The sequence below is a fragment of the Hemitrygon akajei genome, chromosome 29 (genome assembly GCF_048418815.1).
Source record: "Hemitrygon akajei chromosome 29, sHemAka1.3, whole genome shotgun sequence".
In the NCBI taxonomy this organism is placed as follows: domain Eukaryota; kingdom Metazoa; phylum Chordata; class Chondrichthyes; order Myliobatiformes; family Dasyatidae; genus Hemitrygon; species Hemitrygon akajei.
In genome coordinates, this window is record NC_133152.1 from 3537422 (window position 1) to 3560254 (window position 22833).

Here is a 22833-nt window from a genome sequence, read left to right on the forward strand (position 1 = left end):
AGTCTAGACATCCCAGGAATTAACCTCATGAATCTACGCTGCACTTCCTCTACAGCCAGGATGTCCTTCCTTAACCCTGGAAACCAAAACTGTACACAATACTCCAGGTGTGGTCTCACCAGGGCTCTGTACAAATGCAAGAGGATTTCCTTGCTCTTGTACTCAATCCCCTTTGTAATAAAGGCCAACATTCCATTAGCCTTCTTCACTGCCTGCTGCACTTGCTCATTCACCTTCAGTGACTGATGAACAAGGACTCCTAGATCTCTTTGTATTTCTCCCTTACCTAACTCTACACCGTTCAGATAATAATCTGCCTTCCTGTTCTTAATCCCAAAGTGGATAACTTCACACTTATTCACATTAAACGTCATCTGCCAAGTATCTGCCCACTCACCCAGCCTATCCAAGTCACCCTGAATTCTCCTAACATCCTCATCACATGTCACACTGCCACCCAGCTTAGTATCATCAGCAAATTTGCTGATGTTATTTTCTATGCCTTCATCCAAATCGTTGACATAAATTGTAAACAGCTGTGGTCCCAATACCGAGCCCTGTGGCACCCCACTAGTCACCACCTGCCATTCCGAGAAACACCCATTCACCGTTACCCTTTGCTTTCTATCTGCCAACCAGTTTTCTATCCATGCCAATGTCTTTAACAAAGTTAATGTTTTTGGCTGCTGAATGGCTTTTCAGACCAGCTTGTGCTTGAGCCCACTTGGGAAAGGCCAGCTTAGATTGGGTGTTGTGTAATAATTAAGGAGCTGAAGGTGAAAGAACCCTTAGGAGACTGTGAATATAATATTGAATTCGTACTGCAATTTGATGGGAAGAAGCGCAAGTCACGTGTATCAGTATCACAATAGAATAAAGGAAATTACAGAGGCATGAGAGAGGAGATTGCCCAGGTGGACTGGAGAGGTACTGGTGAGGATGACGGCAGAACAGAGGTGGCTGAAGTTTCTGGAAATAGTTCACAAGGCGCAGGATAGATATGTCCCACGGAAGAAGTTGTTCTCAAATGGCAGGGATAGGTAACCATGACTGACTAGGGAAGTTAAGGACGGTATAAAGGCCAAGGAAAGGGCAATAAGGTAGCTGAAGTGAGTGGGAAGTTGGATGATTGGAAAGCTTTTAAAATCCAACAAAAGGCAACTAAAAAGCCAAGAGAAGGGAAAAGATTAAATACGAGGTCAAACTAACCTGTAATATAAAGCAGGATGCTAAAAGTTTTTTCCTGTTATATGAAGATTAAAAGGGAGGTGAGAGTTGATATTGGACCACTGAAAAATGATGCTGGTGAGGTAGTAATGGGAGAAAAAGAAATGGCAGATGAACTTAATGGGTACTTTGCATCAGTCTTCACTGTGGAAGACACTAACAGTGTGCCAGAGATCCGTGAGTGTCAGGGAGCAGGAATGAACAAAGGAAAAAATGAGCAAACTGAAAGGTCTTAAGGTGGATAAATCACCTGGACCAGATGGATGACTTCCCAGAGTGCTGAAAGGGGTTGCCAATGAGATAACAGATGTGTTGGTTATGATCGTTCCAAGAATCACTTGATTCTGGCTTGTTTCTGGAGGACTGGAAAATTCTGAATGTCCCTCCACTCATTAAGAAGGAAGGAAGACAAAAGAATAAATTATAGGCCAATTAGCCTAACCTCAGTGGTTGGGAAAGTGTTGGAGTCCATTACTAAGGATGAGGTTTCAAGGCAGTTGGAGAAAAATTATAAAATAAGTCAGTCATCATGATTTCTGTCAAGGGAAATGTTGCATGACAAATCTGAAGTTTACTACGGTGTAATCAGAACTAAAAGTAGAATGGCCAAGAATGAGTGAACAGGTTGGCATTGTTTCCTTTCAGTAAAGAAAGGATAAACAATAGCCTACTTGAGTTTTTTTCCTAATTGTAAAGGAGTTCAATATGTTAGACATGGTAATACACTATCACATAGAAAGTAGTCAGTAGCGAAGTGTCATGAATACAGGCAAAGTCCCACAGTCTGGAAGTGATAAGAATGTAGAACTTAAAGTGTAGAAAGGTAAGGAATTGAAAAAAGGAACAGTATGTTCATAAGGTGGCAGGTGATTTTTAGTGGACTCCATGCCTTCAGTTTGAATGATTTGGAATTTGTAATATTCTGTATAATTAAGGAAGTGTAATAGGGGAGTATGTCTGTCAGGGTACCAGTTGTGAGTGAATCCAAGCCACATACAACTGAGTAGCATGGTGTAAGGTTATTGGGTGTAAAATGACATTTGTTCCTAAACAGAGCTACCAAGTTTTGGTGCTGTTGGCCAGAAAGAAAGAACCACAGTCTACAAATCAGTGAATTTGAATGAATCAAATACCGCGGAAGCAGACAGACCAACTGCCTTTGTTCTTGATTCATTTGAATTCACTTGTAGACTGTAGTTCTTTCTGGCCAACAGTGCTTTTTATCATGTTTGAGCTTCCCCTTTACATATTTTTGTAAGTTAGTTACTGATCCAGAGCATTTCCATGCCAACAAGGTAAATTTTGTGTTCTAGCATTAATAATCATGTATAAGCTCCCAAGAGGTACAATGGAAAAAAAGCAGGACTTAATTTTTGTGATGCTTGATTAAGGATGCCACTTCAGTCATTATAATAATTTTCACAACATTAGAGTGTGTAGTTTTATTGGAGGAAAAATTAATAACTTGACTACCAGTAAGCCTGAGCAACCACATAGATAGATTTCAGATTTCAGGGTTGGATTAAAGCAGCCTATTGATTTAGTCTATCAGCACATTAGTGTACTACCCATTTGTACTCAGATAAGTAGAATGGCAGAATATGGTGCAACTCCAATATGCTAGACAACATTAGATAACAAATTAATGGTATACTTTTGGAGATGGAAAAGTTGGCAAAATAATTGGTTGTAAATGAGTGTTCAGGCCCACTTGTTTCATATTATGAGGGTCCCTTCCAGAAAAAAAACAAAATTGCAATGAATTTTCATAATGGTATTTGTTAAAAAATCTTGTGGGATAAAAATGATAGTTCCTGTTGCACAAAATTGCCTTTTCTGATTTTAGATTGCCAGCATTCATGATACTGCAATTAGAATAACCCTATTTTATTGTAATTGTATTCATTTGAACTTTCTGACTTCATTCATAAAGTGAGAGCACATTAAAGGATATTTTCTAGGTGTGCTGGTTCCCTGGTTGACACATTAACATTATAACAGTTGAAGTGTTACATGCATACAACAAAGTATTCTCAAGTTGCCACCAAGTATCAGGGCCTTCAAGATTCCCTATCAATTAGTACCGTAGATTCCGGACTACAGAGCGCACCTGATTTTTAGCCGCTGGCTCTAATTTTAGAAATAAAATCATTTTTTTAAATGTAAAGGCCGCACCGGATTTTAGGCCGCACCGGATTTTCGGCCGCAGGTGTCCCACGTTGTAATATGAGATATTTACACAGAAAGATATTACACGTGAGGATTTTTTTTTAACTTTTAATTAAATCCATATGGTAACAAAAACAAATACATATTGCAAATGCTTTTTTTCGAACCGTGCCCGTACGCGGCTACTTTTAAATATACGTTGCGTATACTTCTTTACTGAACAACATTCCAATATCTCCTAACGACTGGTAAAAAATATATATACTGCAGCCTACCAGGAAAAGTTATTGATACCTTTAACTTAAAAGCAGAGTTCGCTCGGATCCAAAGCCGCTCGCGGAATCCGCTCCCCCCTCCTTTCCGTTTCATCGCAAACGGCATTTAAAAGCAGATTTCGCTCGGATCCAAAGCCGCTCCGCCGCTCGACCCCCTCCGTCCCGTTTCATCGCAAACGGCATTTTCCCACAAGACGCCGCGAAACCGGGTGTGTCGTCATAGCATCCCGCGATGTAGTACAGAAAACAAATATAGTTTAAACTAAGAGGGTAGGTAGCACAATGCTTCGAGTGTTTTCCATGTTGATGAGGGTGAGTACAAATGACTGATTTACAATAATTTAATTGTGAAAGTGCGCTTGATTTATCGTACAATTTCTGTGAACTACTCATCAATTTTATTGGTCTACTGTTACGAGGCAAAATGTTTACGAGGCGGCATGAAAAAAATCTTGCATTAGCCGCATCGGATTATTGGCCGCAAAGTTCAAAGCTGTTCAAAATGTGGGAAAAAAGTAGCGGCTTAAAATCCGGAATCTACGGTACTTATAAAATTTTTGGCAGAGACAAAAAAGTAAGATTTTAAAAAATAGCTTTGGGGCAAAATGTCTCAACTTCCCTGAGTTCGGTTTACTTCAGGAGCATATCAAGCTCCTTTTATGACACTTGCATTGAATCTACAGTACCAAAATGAACAGAGGACTTGGAACCAGAATCAGGTTTAACATCGCTGGCACACATTGTGAAATCTGATAACTTTGCGGCAGTAGTTCAATGCATTACATGACATAGAAAATGTGAATTACAGTAAGTGTGTTTTTATATACACACACACAAAATATATAAATTAGAACAAAAAAACAGAAATTAAGAAGTAATGAGGTATTTCAATGTCCATTCAGAGATCAGATGGCAGAGGGAAGAAGCTGTTCCTGAATTACACTGTGTGTCTTCAGGCTTCTGTACCTCCTTTCTGATGGTAACAATGAGAAGAGGGCATGTCTTAGGTGGTAGGTGTCCTTAATGACAGACACTGCCTTTTTGAGGCACCATTCCTTGAAGATGTCTTGGATAGAATGGGGGCTGGTACCCATGATGGAGTTCACTAATTTTACAACTCTCTGCAGCTTACTTTGATCCTGTGCAGGAGCCACCCATACTAGACAGTGATGCATCCAGTCAGAATGCTCTCCACGGTACATCTGTAGAAATTTTCAAGTGTTTCAGGCGACATGCCAAATCTCTTCAAACTCCTAACGAAATATAACCACTGTCTTACCTTCTTTATAGATGAATCAATAAGTTGCATCCAGCTAAGGTCCTCAGAGATATTGATACCTAGAAACTTGAAATTGCTCACTCTCTCCACTTCTGATCCCTCTATGAGGATTGGTGTGTATTCCCTTGTCTTACCCTTTTGAAAAGCCCACAATCAGCTCTTTGGTCTTACTGACATTGAGTGCAAGGTTGTTGCTGAGATACCACTCAACTAGCTGATATATCTTGCTGCTGCATGCACTCTCGTGACCATCTGAGATCCTGCCAACAGTGGCTGTATCATCAGCCAACCTGTGCTGTGCCTACCCACACAGTCATGGGTGTAGAGAGAGTAGAGCAGTGGGCTAAGCACACATCTCCCCATAATGCTTCTGCCCTGAACTAATCAAGAAACCTCTGCCTTAGAAATACCCAATGACTTGGCCTCCACAGCTGAATGTGGCATTGAACTCCATAGATTCAACACTCTCTGGCTAATGAAATTCCTCTTCAGCTCCATTCTACCTTTTCTGAGGCTGTGTCCCCTGGTCTTAGACTCTCCCCCCCCCTCCCCCCAAGAGGAAACATCCTCTCCTCATCCACTCTGTTGAGGCCTTTCATTCTTAATTTCAATGAGTACAGGCCCAGAGCCTTCAAATACTTAGATCCCAGGACTCTGATACCCTTAATTGCAGGACTCTGCAGAGAGTGGTGCAGACAGCCCGGTGCATCTGTAGTGAATTTCCCATGATTCAGAACATTTACAAGGACAGGTGTGTAAAAAGGGCCTGTAGGGTCTTTGGGGACCCAAGTCACCCCAACCACAATCTATTCCAGCTGCTACCATCCGGGAAGCGGTACCGTAGCATAAAAGCCAGGACCAATAGGCTCTGGGACAGCTTCTTCTATAACCATATAACCATATAACAATCACAGCACGGAAACAGGCCATTCCGGCCCTCCTAGTCCGTGCCGAACTCTTAATCTCACCTAGTCCCACCTACCCGCACTCAGCCCATAACCCTCCACTCCTTTCCTGTCCATATACCTATCCAATTTTACCTTAAATGACACAACTGAACTGGCCTCTACTACTTCTACAGGAAGCTCATTCCACACAGCTATCACTCTCTGAGTAAAGAAATACCCCCTCGTGTTTCCCTTAAACTTTTGCCCCCTAACTCTCAAATCATGTCCTCTCGTTTGAATCTCCCGTACTCTCAATGGAAACAGCCTATTCACGTCAACTCTATCTATCCCTCTCAACATTTTAAATACCTCGATCAAATCCCCCCTCAACCTTGTACGCTCCAATGAATAGAGACCTAACTTGTTCAACCTATCAGGCCATCAGACGGATGAACTCATGCTGATTTGAGTGTGCTCTATATTACATTGACTGTTCTATTTATTATAAATTGCTATGATTGCACATTTAGATGGAGATGTAACGTAAAGATGTTTACTCTTCGTGTATGTGAAGGATGTAAGAAATAAAGTCAATTCAATTCAATGATTTCCAGCATCTGCAGATTTTCTCATTTGTCATATGATAAGCCTTTCAATCCTGGAATCATCTTTGTGAACTTCCGTTAACTCCTTTGAACTCTCTCCTATATCTGCATATCTTTTCTAAGAAAAGTGTCCCAAACTGCTTACAATACTCCAAGTTAAGCCTCACCAGTGTCTTATAAACCTCAACATTCCATCCTTGTTTTTATATTCTAGTCATCTCAAAATGAGTACTAAAATCAAATTTGCCTGCAAGTTAACCTTCAGGGAATCCTGTACGAGGATTCCCAAGTCTCTTTGGCCCATAGATATTTGAATTTTCTCACCTTTCAGAAAATATATGCTGTTATTCCTTCTACCGAAGTGCATGACTATACACTTCATGACAATGTATTCCATCTGCTGCTTCTTTGCCCATTCTCCTAATCTGTCCAAGTCCTTCTGTAGCTTCTCTGCTTCCTCACTGCTACCTGCCCCTCACCCTATCTTCATATCATCCTCAAACTTGGCCACAATGCCATCAATTCCTTCATACTAATCATTGACGTATAATGTAAGAAGAAGCAGTCCCAACACAGATTCCTGTGGAGCACCATATAGCCAACCAGAAAAGGCTCCCTTTATACCCACTCTTGGCCTCCTGCGAATAAGCCAATGCTCTATACAAGCTAGCATTTTTCTTGTAATACTATGAGCTCTTATCTTGTTAAGCAGCCTCATGTGTGGCACCTTATCAAAGGCCCTTCTGTATTGTACTTGTTATTTCTTCAAAGAATTTCAATAGATTTGTGAGGCAGAAATTTTCTTTAAGTAAACCAGCCTATTTAAGTAGATAGCCTGACTTCAGCCTATTTTATCATGTGCTTCCAAGTATCCTGAAATGACATCCTTAACAATTGACTCCAACATCTTCCCAACTTCTGAGGTCAGACTAACTGGTCTGCAATTTCTTGCCTCTCTCCCTTAAAGAGTGAAGTGATATTTGGAATTTTCCAGTCTTCCGGAATCATGCCAGAATCCATTGATTCTTGAAAGATAATTACTAATGCCTCCACAATCTCTTTGGCCACCTCTTTCAGAACCCTGGGGTGTATGCCATCTGGTCCAGGTGATTCAGTTTCCCAAGAACCTTCTCTGCAGTTATGGTGCCCCCTGACACCTGGAAATTCCACCATACCACTAGTGTCTTCAAAATTGAAGACTGATGCAATATAATTACTCAGTTTGTCGTTCATTTCCTTGTCACCCATTACTACATCTCCAGTATCATTTTCCAGCAGTCTGATGGCTACTTCCACCTCTCTTTTACACTTTATGCATCTGAAGAAATTTTTCTTATCCTCTTTAATATTATTGGCTAGCTTACATTTGTATTCCATCTTTTCATTCTTTATGACTTCTTTTAGTTACCTTCTGTTGGGTTTTAAAAGCTTCACAATCTAACTTCCCATTAATTTTTGCTCTATTATGTGTCCTCTATTTGGGTTTTATGTTGGTTTTGACTTAATCTTGTCAGCCATAGTTGCTTCATTCTGCCTTTAGAATACTTCTTTGGAATGTATCTATCCTGCACCTGCTGAATGGTACTCAGAAACTTCAGCCATTGCTGCTCTGCTATCATCCCTGCTAGTGTTCCCTACCAATTAATTTTGGCCTGCTCCTCTCTTTATGCTTCCATAATTCCCTTTACTCCACTGTAATACTGATATTACAGGAGAAGTCTTTAGCTTCTCCTTCTCAAATTGCAAGGTGAATTCTATTATGATCACTTGACCCCTAAGCGTTCCTTTACCTTAAGCTCTTGAATCAATTCCAGTTTATTACATAACACCCAATCCAGAATAACTATGTAATAGTGGGCTCTACCATGAACTGCTCTAAGAATCTATCTTGTAGATGTTCTAGAAATTCCCCCTCCAATCTGATTTTCCCAATCTACTTGCATAGCAAAATCCCCATGACTATCATAACATTGTCCTTCTATCTCACGTTTTAATTTGTAGACCACATCTTTGCTACTGTTCAGAGGCCAAACAGGGCTTTTTACCCTTGTAGTTTCTTAGCTCTACGCATAATGATTCAACATCTTCAGATCGTATGTCACCTCTTTCTAGTGATTTGATTTCATTTTTTAGCAGCAGAACCACCCCACCCCCTCTGCCTACCTGCCAGTCCTTTCGATACAACGTGTATTCTTGTAAGTTTAGCTCTCAGCTGTAATCTTTTAGCCATGATTCAGTGATGTCCATGTCATATTTGCCAATATGTAACTGTGCTACAAGTTCATCTGCCTTATTTCATCTACTGTGTGCATTCAAATATAACACCTTCAGTCCTGTATTCATCACCCTTTTTGATTCTGCCCCCTTTTAGGTTGCATCTCCTCCCATTAACTGCAATTTTGCCCTTTCATCAGTCTCCTTGCCAGCAGTATCCCTACACACTGCCTGTTTCTAAATCAGCTACCCCATCCTCAACCCTTCACTGCAGTTCCCATCCCCCTGCCAAATTAGTTTAAACCCTTCTGAAAGGCCCTAGTAAACCTACCCACAAGTATATTAGTCCCCTTCGAGTTAGGGTGTAACTCAGCCCTTTTGTACAGATTGTACCTTCCCCAGGAAGAGATCCCAATGATCCAGAAATCTGAACCTCTGCCCCCTGCATCAGTTCCTCAGCCACATATTAACCTATCAAATCATTCTATTCTTATTCTCACTGGTGCGTGGCACAGGCAGCATTCCATCGATTACTGCCCTTGAGGTCCTGCTTTTCAGCTTTCAGCCTAGATCCCTAAAAATCTCTCTTCAGGACCTCACCCTTCCTATCTATGTCTTTAGTTCCAAAGTGTACCAAGACTTATGGTTGCTCCCCCTCCCCCTTTAGAATGCTGTGAATCTGATCTGAACCATTCTGATGCTGGTACTTGAGAAGCAACATACCATCCGGGTGTCGCTATCATGTCTACAGAGTCTCCTCTCTATTCCTCTAACCATGGAATCTCCTATCACTACTGCAGTCCTCTTCACCTCTCTGCTTTTCTGAACCACAACACCAGACTCAGTGCTAGAGACCTGCTCACTGCAGCTCCTTCCAACAGTATCCAAAGTGGTCTACTTGTTATTGCATGGAATGGCCACAGGGGTATTCTGTACTTTCCTTCTCCTCACAGTCACCCAATTACCTGCGCCTTGCAACCTAGGAGTGACCACCTCCTTTTAGTTCCTATCAATCACTTCCTGAGTGTTCCGTATGAGCCATTAACTACTACTCACTTCATACCCCAAACACTTTAATTTGTCTAATAATCCTTTATATGGTAATGGAAGTTTTTTGAATCTCCCAATGCACAACATCAACTGGTTCCCCCATGTCTGTTCTGGTTACAACCTTAAAAAGTTCTAACAAATCAGTCCAATGTAATTTCTCTTTAAATTTTGACTCATTCTGCCAAATTAACTGCCTTGTTACTTAATAATCCAGTATTTTTCCTACTACTGCTGTGAGCTTAACTGAGTTATCGTTGACTAGTTTATCTTTCCTTCCATTCTTAAGTTTTGGGATTATTTTTGCTTTTCATTCTATGCACACTGAAATCTTTAGAAACTTGGAAAATGATACTCTGCATCCATCATCGCCATATTCATTAGCTTTAAAAATCTGGCATGCACTGTAGGTCATCAAGTCTGTAAGGAACCAAAGTTAACATTAGAGAATCTTTTGTTAATCTTTTGACCAGCATATTTTTTTAAATTTTGTGTGACTAGGAATTATTGTAGTTAACTAGGATTGATGTCAATCATATTTTCAAGTTCATACACAAAATTTTTCACATATTTGTCATACTTTCAATAAAAGCACAATTTGTTGCTATAAAATATCATATTCCTGGCCCTTTATTTGCATGTAGAACAAATAGTAATTTTTCTTCATTCACATTCAATGGTAATCATTTAGATTACTATTAGCTGGCAAATGTTTTTGTATATATGCCTAGTCCTTCTCATTCGGACCATTAATGTATATGGTAGAGAAGGAACAGTGCTATAGCATTACCCTACAGGACACCAGTTACTTAATTCAACCAAAATTATTGTCATTATAGATGATCCTTCATTTTTGAAAATGCACCTCTAAATTTCTTATTCAATACCATACTTTCATTAATTCCAGTCCCATGGCTCTCTCGTGCATTATAAGGTAAATGTGCTTCAGCATCTGATTCTCTTTTTTTATTCTTGATTTTAAGCTGGTTGTGTGTCAATGGGCAGGTTCCAGTCTATGGGTCAATGTAAGGAATCCAGGGGGTTAAGGAATAGGTACATCTGCAGTTGGAACCAGGGTGTTTTGATAAGATAAAATGTACAAGATTATTATCTTGTTAAAGGAATTTTAAACTTTACATATCAACTAACCCAGTAAACCCTGTGAAGGGATCAAAATGGTAATCTTAATGATACCTTTTAATAACTTCCCAGTAATTTACATCAAGCTACTGAGCCTGTGGTTCAAAGAGTTTACTCTTTAGCCTTATTGATTCTTCATTTATTACAGAAATATTCCAAGGCTTTAAAAAGCTATTATACCTAGGCACAGAGATCCTCTAAAAGAGTTGTTCCTCTAAAGAGTTTTAGTAAACAAACATATATGTTTGCATAAATGCTACCTTGGTCAACATGCCTGATTCTAACTAACACTATTGTTCCAGAATTGTAATTTCCCTTCTGTTGATATTTACAACTCCCATATCAATTATATATATAAATAGTGAAGGTTAGCCAGATAGAATGGTAGATAACAGACGAAAAAATCACAAACATAAATTCTGCATATGTTGGAAATCCAAACAAAACAGACAAAATGCTGGAGAAACTCAGCTGGCCAGGCAGCATCTATGGAAAAGAGTACAGTTGACATGTTGGACCAACACCTTTCAGCAGGACTGGAGAATCAAAAGATGAGTAGGTTTAAACGGTAGGGCATAGTGGAGGGAGAAGTAAGGTGATAGGTGAAACCGGGAGGAGGAGTGGTGAAGTAAAGAGCTGGGAAGTTGATTGGTGAAGGAGATACCAACTCCTTTAGAGGTACCAACTAGAGAAGGGGCAGTGTTGGATCTCCTGTTAGGGAATGAAATAGGTCAGGTGATGGAGGTATTTTTTCCGGTCCAGTGATCACAAGGCCATTAGTTTCAGTATAATTATGGAGAAGGATAGGATGGGACCCAGGGTTGAGATTTTTGATTAGAGAAAGGCTAACTTTGAGGAGATGCGAAAGGATTTAGAAGGAGTGGATTGGGACAATTTGTTTTATGGGAAGGATGTAATAGAGAAATGGAGGTCATTTAAAGGTGAAATTTTGAGGGTACAGAATCTTTATGTTCCTGTTAGGTTGAAAGGAAAGGTTAAAAGTTTGAGGGAGCCATGGTTTTCGAGGGATATTGGAAACTTGGTTCTGAAAAAGAGAGAGATCTACAATAAATATAGGCAGCATGGAGTAAATGAGGTGCTCGAGGAATATAAAGAAAGTAAAAAGAATATTAAGAAAGATATTAGAAAAGCTAAAAGAAGATACGAGTTTGCTTTGGCAAGTAAGGTGAAAATAAATCCAAAGGGTTTCTACAGATATATTAATAACAAAAGGATAGTGAGGGATAGAATTGGTCCCTTAGAGAATCAGAGTGGACAGCTATGTGTGGAGCCAAAAGAGATGGGGGAGATTTTGAACAATTTCTTTCCTTTGGTCTTCACTAAGGGGAAGGATATTGAATTGTGTAAGGTAAGGGAAACAAGTAGGGAAGCTATGACGATTAACGAGAAAGAAGTACTGGTGCTTTTAAGGAATATAAAAGTGGATTGATCTCTGGGACCTGACAGGATATTCCCTAGGACCTTGAGGGAAGTTGGTGTAGAAATAGCAGGGGCTCTGACAGAAATATTTCAAATGTCATTAGAAATGGGGATGGTGCCAGAGGATTGGCATATTGCTCATGTTGTTCCATTGTTTGAAAAGGGTTCTAAGAGTAAACCTAGCAATTATAGGCCTGTAAGTTTGATGTCAGTGGTGGGTAAATTAATGGAAAGTATTCTTAGAGATGGTATATATAATTATCTGGATAGACAGGGTCTGATTAGGAACAGTCAACATGGATTTGTGTGTGGAAGGTCATGCTTGACAAATCTTACTGAATTTTTTGAAGAGGTTACTAGGAAAGTTGACGAGGGTAAAACCGTGGATGTTGTCTATATGGACTTCAGTAAGGCCTTATGACAAGGTTCTGCACGGAAGATTAGTTAGGAAGGTTCAATCTTTAGGTGTTAATATTGAAGTAGTAAAATTAATTCAACAGTGGCTGGATGGGAGATGCCAGAGAGTAGTGATGGATAACTGTTTGTCAGGTTGGAGGCCGGTGACTAGTGGTGTACCTCAGGGATCTGTACAGGGTCCAATGTTATTTGTCATATACAGTAATGATCTGTATGATGGGGTGGTAAATTGGATTAGTAAATATGCAGATGATACTAAGATAGGTGACATTGTGGATAATGAAGTAGATTTTCAAAGCTTGCAGAGAGATTTAGGCCAGTTAGAAGAGTGGGCTGAAAGATGGCAGATGGAGTTTAATGCTGATAAATGTGAGGTGCTACATTTTGGTAGGAATAATCAAAATAGGACATACATGGTAAATGTTAGGGCCTTGAAGAATGCAGTAGAACAGAGTGATCTGGGAATAATGGTGCATAGTTCCCTGAAGGTGGAATCTCGTGGATAGGGTGGTGAAGAAAGCTTTTGGTATGCTGGCCAATCAGAGCATTGAGTATAGGAGTTGGGATGTAATGTGAAAATTGTACAAGGCATTGGTAAGGCCAAATTTGGAGTATTGTGTACAGTTCTGGTCACCAAATTGTAAGAAAGATGTCAACAAAATAGAGTACAGAGAAGATTTACTAGAATGTTACCTGGGTTTCAGCACCTAAGTTACAGAGAAAGGTTGAACAAATTAGATCTTTTTTCTTTGGAGTGTAGAAGGTTGAGGGGGGGCTTGATAGAGGTATTTAAAATTATGAGGGGGATAGATAGAGTTGACGTGGATAGGCTTTTTCCATTGAGAGTGGGGAGATTCAAACAAGAGGACATGAGTTGAGAGTTAGGGGGCAAAAGTTTACAGACAGACAGACATACTTTATTGATCCAGAGGGAAATTGGGTTTCATTACAGTCGCCCCAACCAAGAATAGTGTAGAAGTATAGCAATATAAAACTATAAGTAATTAAATAATAATAAGTAAATTATGCCAAGTGGAAATAAGTCCAGGACCAGCCTATTGGCTCAGGGTGTCTGACACTCTGAGGGAGGAGTTGTAAAGTTTGATGGCCACAGGCAGGAATGACTTCCTATGACGCTTAGTGTTGCAGCTTGGTGGAATGAGTCTCTGGCTGAATGAACTCCTGTGCCTAACCAGTACATTATGGAGTGGATGGGAGACATTGTCCAAGATGGCATGCAACTTGGACAGCATCCTCTTTTCAGACACCACCATCAGAGAGTTCAGTTCCACCCCAACAACATCACTGGCCTTATGAATGAGTTTGTTGATTCTGTTGGTGTCTGCTACCCTCAGCCTACTGCCCCAGCACACAACAGCAAACATGATAGCACTGGCCACCACTTTCTCGTAGAACATCCTCAGCATCATACAGGAGATGTTAAAGGACCTCATTCTCCTCAGGAAGTAGAGATGACTCTGACCCTCCTTGTAGACAGCCACAGTGTTCTTTGACCAGTCCAGTTTATTGTCAGTTCGTATCCCCAGGTATTTGTAATCTTCCACCATGTCCACACTGACACGAGGGGGAATTTCTTTACTCAGAGTGGTAGCTGAGTGGAAGGAGCTTCCAGTCGAAGTGATGAGGCAGGTTCGATATTGTCATTTAAGGTAAAATTGGATAGCTATATGGACAGGAAAGGAATGGACGGTTATGGGCTGAGAGCAGGTCGGTGGGACTAGGTGAGAGTAAGGGTTTGGCATAGACTAGAAGGGCCGAGATGACCTGTTTCCATGCTGTAATTGTTATATGGTTATATGGCATTAAGAAGAGGGACGCCTCACGTCTTAATAAGCTGGTAAGGAAGGCGTGCTCTGTCGTGGGCAAAGTACTGGAGAGTTTAACATCGGTAGCTGAGCGAAGGGCGCTGAGTAGGCTACGGTCAATTATGGAAAACTCTGAACATCCTCTACATAGCACCATCCAGAGACAGAGAAGCAGTTTCAGCGACAGGTTACTATTGATGCAATGCTCCTCAGACAGGATGAAGAGGTCAATACTCCCCAATGCCATTAGGCTTTACAATTCAACCGCCAGGACTTAAGAACTTTTTAAAAGCTATGATTAATGCTTTTTGAGATAGTGATTTAGATGCATATCATATTTTTTACTGAGTTAAGTATTGTATGTAATTAGTTTTGCTACAACAAGTGTATGGGACATTGGAAAAAAAAAAGTTGAATTTCCCCATGGGGATGAATAAAGTATCTATCTATCTATCTATCTAAACAGACTCATTCAGGTCCACTGTCACAATGATCATTACAGAAACTCTTTCCTACCAAACACACATCATAGTATACTAGTCTCTGTTTTATTACTTTGTACATTGTTGTTGCACATTATTGCACATTGGTAAACTATTGTTGTGCATATTTATTCTGTACTTTATTATTAGATAAGTCTGCACACTATGTTTTTTAAATGTCTATGCTGTAACAAAAGAATTTCCCACTCAGTATCAATAAACCAGTCTCCCCCTGCTCACGCTATCTCCGCTCACGCCCCCCCCTCTACTTGGTCCCCCACCCCCTTCCAGAGGACACAACCTCAGAATGCAGGGGTGTCCTTTTAGAATGGAGATGACGAGGAATTTTTTTTAGTCAGAGGGTGGTTAATCTGTGGAATTTGTTGCCATGGATGGCTCTGGAGTCCAAGTCATTGGATATACAGTCGGCCCTCCTTATCCGCAAATTCCGCATGCGCGAATTCAACCAATCGCGAAAACCTGGAAGTGGTCTTCCAGCACTTGTTCAAGCATGCAGACCTTTTTTTCTTGTCATTATTCCCTAAACAATGCAATATAACAACTAGTTTACATAGCATTTACATTGTATTAGGTATTATAAGTAATCTAGAGATGATTTAAAATATATGGGAGGATGTGCGTGGGTTATCGTGGATCAGTATTGAAAAAAATCGTAAGTTCTCTTACTAAGTACCGTAGATTTCGCACTACAGAGTGCACCTGATTAAAAGCCGCTGGCTCTAATTTTAGAAAGAAAATCAATTTTGTACTTGTACAAGCCGCACCGGATTTTAGGCCGCAGGTGTAATATGAGATATTTACACAGAAAGATATTACACGTGAGGATTTTTTAACTTTTAATTAAATCCGTATGGTAACATAAACAAATACATATTGCAAATGCTTTTTTTCGAACCGTGCCTCTAACACGGCTACTTTTAAATATACATACGTATCGGTAACACACAAATTACGTTGCGTATACTTTTTTACTGAACAGTGCACGAACAACATTCCAATATCTCCTAACGACTGGTAAAAAAATACATACTGCAGCCTACCAGGAAAAGTTATTGATCGCCTTTAACTTAAAAGCAGCGTTTTCGCTCGGGTCTAATGTGCTCGGGTCTAATGTGCTCGGGTCTAATGTGCTCGGGTCTAATGTGCTCGGGTCTAATGTGCTCGGGTCTAATGTGCTCGGGTCTAATGTGCTCGGCTAATGTGCTCGGGTCTAATGTGCTCGGGTCTAATGTGCTCGGGTCTAATGTGCTCGTCTAATGTGCTCGGGTCTAATGCGCTCGGGTAATGTGCTCGGCTAATGTGCTCCCCCCACCTTCCCGTTTATCGCAAACCGGTATTTCCCACAAGACGTGGCGAAACCGGATGTGATGTCATAGTATCCCGGGATGTACAGAAAACAAATAGATAGATAGATACTTTATTCAACTAGAAAATACTAACAAATGAATTACTAAGCGAAAATATTATAAACTAAATAACTGCCATAAAGGCAGCACAATGCTTTTCTTCGAGTGTTTTCCATGTTGATGAGGGTGAGTACAAATGACTGATTTACAATAATTTAATTGTGAAAGTGCGCTTGATTTATCGTACAATTTCATTGGACCTCTGTGAACTACTCATCAATTTTATTGGTCTACTGTTACGAGGCAAAATGTTTTTGGCGGCATGAAAAAAAATCATGTATTAGCCGCACCGTAGTAAAGGCCGCAGTGTTCAAAGCTGTTCAAAGCGTGGGAAAAAAATAGCGGCTTATAATCCGACATCTACGGTAAGTCGGAACAGGTACATCCGGTATTATTTAGCATCAGCTAGTCAAATATTTGTCTTAGTATATATTTTACCTTTCTCTGCATATAAAACACTTAAGAAAGTATGTTTCAGCGCCGGGCTCGGGAACGGAAGTTCTCAGGACTCGGGACAGACCACTCCCAAGGGCCCTCTCCACTGTGCCGGGTTGATGTGGAGGATCAAAAACCCAAAACCCAATAATTAAACCACTGAGTTGCTTAGTAATAATTGTAACTAAGCAGAGCCTTTCTCACTTTATCCTTTAAAATTTTCCGATTGTTGACTGACATAGCCTCACAATTTTCCAATGACTGATGGCATTTCACCTCTTTCCGATCGCTTTATTATTTCCACTTTACTTTCAATCGTGTTCGTGATTATTTTTGTGAACAGAAACACTGCAGATTCAGATCTCTGCCGCTGGGTCCTAATATCCACCGCACTGAGACAGGTTAAATAAGGGTTCTGCTGGGGCCAAAGGTCCAGCGCATTGAGACAGGTTGAATGAGGTTGACTTGAGCATCCGCAAATTTTGGTATCTGCAAGGGGTCCCAGAACCAATCCCCCGCAGATAAGGAGGGTGGACTGTATACAAGGCAGAGGTTGATAGATTCTTGACTAATCAGGACATGAAAGGATAAGGCAAGAAGGCAGCAAATTAGGGCTAAGAAGAAAAATGGATCAGACATGATGAAATGGCAGAGCAGAGTAGGTGGGCCTTCTGGCCTGAATCTGCTCCTTTGTCTTCCAGGTAATTGGGAAGGATTCACAAGCTTTCTCTTGCAACTGTAATTGAAATAGATTTTTATAAATGGATGGCACTGTGATGCAACTGGTTGAGCTGCTGCCTTTCAGGTCCAGCAACCTGGGCTCTATCCTGAACTCTGCTGCAGTCTGTGTGAAGTTTGCAATTCTTCCAGTGTCTTATGGCCTTTAGTCTGGTTGGTATGAATTACTCCCTCATCTCAAAGACATGGGTTGGCAGGTTAATTTCCACTATAAATTGCTGGTAGTTTGTCAGTGGTTGATAATATTGGGGCAAGTTGACTGTGGAAGGTAAAAATAGGATTAGTGTAGGTGAGTGCTTGATGGCTGACTTCTGTTAATGCCCCTCCTCCCCTTCTTACCCCATCCGTGATATATTTAGTTTTTATCCCCCTCCTTTTTCTCTCTCTCTTTCTGCCCATTACTCTGCCTGTTCTCCATCTCCCTCTAGTGCTCCCCTCCCCCCTTCTTTCTCCCTAGGCCTCCCGTCCCATGATCCTTTCCCTTCTGCAGCTCTGTATCCCTTTTGCCAATCACCTTTCTGGCTTTCAGCTTCACCCCACCCCCTTTGGTCTTCTATCATTTTGCATTTTCCCCTCCTACTTTCAAATCGCTTACTATCTTTCCTTTCAGTTAGTCTTGACAAAGGGTCTCGGCCTGAAACATTGACAGTGCTTCTTCCTATAGATGCTGCGTGGCCTGCTGTGTTCCACCAGCATTTTGTGTGTGTTGCTTGAATTTCCAGCATCTGCAGATTTCCTCATGTTTGCTTGATGGCTGAAGAGTCTTTTACCATTCTGTATGACTCTTTAGTGTATATTGCACCCACGGGATGCTGCTTGTAGAGGGAGTCATCTTTAGGATGTGGTTCAGGTTTTAGAAAAGTGGGCAGTCGTATCTTGAATGGTGTTGAGCTTTTGGTGGTGGAGCATTTTTTCATCCAGGAAGGTGGGTAGTATTCCATTATGCTTCTAACTTGTGCTTTGTAGGTGGTAAAAAGGCCTTGGTGTGTCGACGGATGAGTCATTCCTTGCAAGAGGCCCAATTTCTGATTACTTTAATAGCCACAATATTTATATCTGCTTGCTTCATTTGAATTTCTGGTCAATGGTGGTCCGTGTTTAGGATGTTAATTGTGTGAGTTCTGTTAAGGGTTTCTTATTGGAAATGATCATTGCTCAGCATTCCTGTGGAATACATGTCACTTGCCATTTAGCGGTCAATGCTTAAGTATTATCCCTGCTTTGTAACTTTCATGATGAAGTTCTGACCTTGTGTTAGTAGTAATATTGAGTGGTAATCTTGAATTGGGATATTTTGAAGAATCCAGTTATTGTTGAGCTTTCCTCTTGGTACCTAATGGCTTTAACAGGGCTCTATAGTTCTCATCTCAGTCAAGTGATGGTTTAATATTCCCCGTCCTACTTTCAAATCTCTTACTATCTTTCCTTTCAGTTGCACCACATTTCCCTGATCCATATAATACGATACCTGCAACAGGGAGAACTTACTTAAGCCATAAGTGGGTTTGGTTGAACAAGCTTATTGATAACTGTAACATGCTAGCATCATCCGTGATGCGCCCTTATCAATTAACTGATTATTGGGAGTGGACTAAGTATTTATAATGTGGTTTCTTTTATATTGCCAGTACATTACCAGTGTTACCACTGTACTTGAACAGCTTGGCTTGAGGTATAGCTGGTTTGGAATGGAAGTCTTCAATACTTCAGCAAGATTTATCTGGTTATATATTCTTTGTTGTATTAAGAACTGTAATTATTTCTTGATAACCCATGGAGCAAATGAGAATGACTTGAAAGCTGGCGTTTGTAATGATGAGGATCTCGGGAAGAAGCAAAAATGGATGATCCATTTGATATTATCAGCTGAATGTGGTTGCAAATGCTTCAACCTTATCTTTAGCAATTGTATACTGAAGGCTTGTGCATTGCATGTATGCTGTAGGTACCATGCACTCTACGCCATAGGGTGATGTGCACCTCCCCAAAAAAGTAACTTGTGCGTCGCGGCGACGCAGACCGCAACAATTGTGATTAGTCCGCTTGGTAGCATCGAATTTCCTCCTACGCATTTCTGGTTGCTTCTTCTCCACCATGTATGTACACCAATGCAAAATAGATGAACCAAATCGTCAAATCTACCTGCTGACATGCGAAAATGTTTGAAATGCATTTCCTCGTTCATTTCTCTCACGAAGAAACCCAACACAGTGGCATAGAAGCCCTACCGCCAACTAGCGTTTTGGCGCACACCAACGCATGCTCACTATGGCGTAGCTTGTACGCACAAGTATAAATCAGCCTTATGTCCTACCATCATTGAAGATGAGGATGTCTTGGACCACCTCCAACCTTATGGCTGCTTAATTGTCTCCCATCATTCTTAACTGGATCTAAAAGGACTGCAAATTGTTGATCAGATCTATTTTCATGGTCAAGTGTGTCTGAAATGTATCACAAATCTGATTGGTGAGAATGAGGTCAAATACCATAGATTATTCTTGTGCACATCAGCTGCATTTCTATGCCTTTCAAAGCTAGGAGAGTCTTGTTCATTATTGGTATTGTGTTCTCTTAGTGAACTTCTTTGAACTTCTCATACCCATTGTCTTGCTATTTTCAGTGTTTTTACCAAATATTCATTAAGGTAGTGCACTGATACATTGGTTAGGGAGGGTTGTAATCAGAAGATTTCCTTGTCCATGTTTTAGTTCTGACTTCAAGAGTTCATTGGTGTAGTTAGAAAGTTGACTGGCAAATGGGAAACAGCAGATATATGTAAATTGATCTTTTTTTCATTGTCTGAAAGCCTATAATCAGAAACATAACTGCATTAATGCATAGTAGTCCAGTAACTTGCATGTGAAGTAAAGATAAAAGTTTGAGCCAGATTTGGAGGAAGGAGGTGAGAAGTTAAAGGGACCTGCAGGATGATGCTGGTAGGAAGTGGCACTGCACTCAGATGTGGACAGAAGTAATGGGACCAGTAAATAATGGTGGGGAAGGTCTAGGTGGTGGGTTGAGTAGTTCAAAGTTCAAAAAGTTAAAAGTAAATGTATTATCAAAGTACAAATACATCACCATATATAACCTTGAGATTCATTTTCTTTTTCCAACAGTTGGAGTGGTCCAGAAACTGGCTATATATTGGATATGATTATCTTAAGGCTAAATGCAGGTTGGATCAGAGACTGATCTATAGACTAAAGATGCTGCATGTGGTGGTGTGGTAGTAGGGGTTTTGTGTATTGTTGGATGTGGACTGATTTAGGGATAGGTAGAATAGGTAATTGAATGGGGATTGGAAATGGAAGCTCCAGTTGTTTCTCCATTCTTATTTCATCATTCCTTCATACATGGTGACCTTCCTGATTCTCATGAATGAAAATTTCAAAGCTTTTTATCCCCTGTAGAGATTAGAATCAAATAAAGTCCACTTGCTGTGGTTAGCTCGATGTTTTACATATTAGAACAATTTAATTACAATTTGATTCTGAAATTACATTAGATACTGTGATTGGATCATCTTGTTTTCTCACTAAAACTGTGTTTTAATAATTGCCTTCAAAATTTATTCAAGGTTTTCATTTTAATATTTGCTTTCCCAATGTAGACGCAACTGTAGAGGCAATCCCAACTGCTTAGTGGGTCTTGGTGAACATGTATGGCTGGGGGAAATTGATGAAAATAGCTTCCACAACATTGATGACCCTAATTCTGAAAGGAGATGCAAGGTGAGTAAATATAGTGCATTTTGAAGAAAGATTATTGCTAAATTACAAGTTCTAGAGTTTCTGCACTGGGCATCACCTCCAGTCTCGCCACCAATTTTGCTCTGAATAATGGAGATCTTATTTCTCAAACTCATTTTCTCCTTGTCCACTGCATCTGTTCTCAGGATGAGCTTTCCATTCTAGAACATCTGAGATGTCCTCTCTTTTTTTCAGTTTGGGGTTTTCTTCCATGATTATCGATGCTGCCCTCACCCACATCTCTTCCATTTCCTGCACATCTGCCCCGACCTCATTTTCCTGCAGTCACAACAGGGATTGGGTTCCCCTTGACCTTATCTACCACCCGTGAGCTTCTGTATCCAGCATTTCATTCTCTCTAGCTTCCACCATCTCTAACAGGATCCTACCATTAAGCACATATTTGTTTCCCCTCTCTCTCTGCTTTCCCTTGTCAGAATCACTCTATATGACTCCCTTGTCCACTTGTCTCTCCCCACGTCTCTCTCCTGGCTCTTAATCCCTGCAAGTATGACAAGTTCTACACTTGTCCTTTCACCTACTTCCTCATCACCAATAACTCTTATTGGGATTACATTTGATTTTCTATTTTGTTTATCAAACAAATGGCATTGGGCTTTTTGGCTTGTGTATTGGACAATACCATAAATAACGTTAAGTGAGATATTAATATTGCAGTTTCATTCTTTAGGTATACATTTCATGAGTTCTGTCCTTAACTCTATTACTTGGACAGGATAAAATGAACTGTAAAGTGAAAAGTGTTCCATTTATGTCTAGCAAACTCTTTACTTCGGCAATGTTAGCAACCTTGAATATTCTCTTTGATTATAAAAGAGCCCTCATAATTCAAATTGTTTTTCTTTTTCTTAAGAATGCTTTTGTAGGCCTAACTAATCTTGGAGCTACTTGTTATGTCAACACCCTGCTTCAGGTTTGGTTTCATAACCTGGAATTACGACAAGCACTGTATCTCTGCCATAGTCCTCAAAAGGAGACTGTGTTGGGACAAGGGATTGAGGAAGATGCGGGTGAGTATTAAAGAAATCTAAGCAAACTTCAATTAAACTTCAGTGTAGTAACCTCTATTTTCATTCATATTTTTGTCCAGTGTGCATGATCCACATGGAGATCAATAATGTAGTAACAATCATTTCATTCTTTACACTTGTGTACTGATAAATGACAATAAACAATCTTGATCTTGAAACTTAGACACATTAATCTAGAAGTTGTTATGCAAGAATCTCATTGCTTTTCATTGGTGGTTTAAAATAAGCATGTGGAAAATGTTACAGTGTTTTGTGCTAAAGTAGTTATTCGGTTGATGCGTATTTGATCTCATTAAGGTTACATGGAGAGATTACAACTGAGTGTCAAATCGACTTTAGGAACAGAACTGGTAGTCTACATTTGAAGCCACTTTTCTAGTCTTGGCTAGGGAAATGTATTTTTCCTCTTTGCACTCGGCCA

At 40.2% G+C, this 22833-nt stretch overlaps 1 protein-coding gene across 5 annotated transcripts in view; it reads left to right on the top strand.

Annotated features, from left to right (window-relative positions):
• usp48 (ubiquitin specific peptidase 48) overlaps positions 1–22833 on the top strand; it is a 249502-nt gene that overhangs the window by 3789 nt on the left and 222880 nt on the right. For all 5 annotated transcript variants that reach the window (XR_012096644.1, XR_012096646.1, XR_012096645.1 and 2 more), the window contains exons 2-3: positions 21222–21342; positions 22235–22391. Coding sequence is in view for 2 of the 5 variants with exons in the window: in XM_073031654.1 (XP_072887755.1) it covers positions 21222–21342; positions 22235–22391 (278 nt within the window). In the remaining 3 variants the exon portion in view is untranslated. The remainder of the gene's footprint in view (positions 1–21221; positions 21343–22234; positions 22392–22833) is intronic.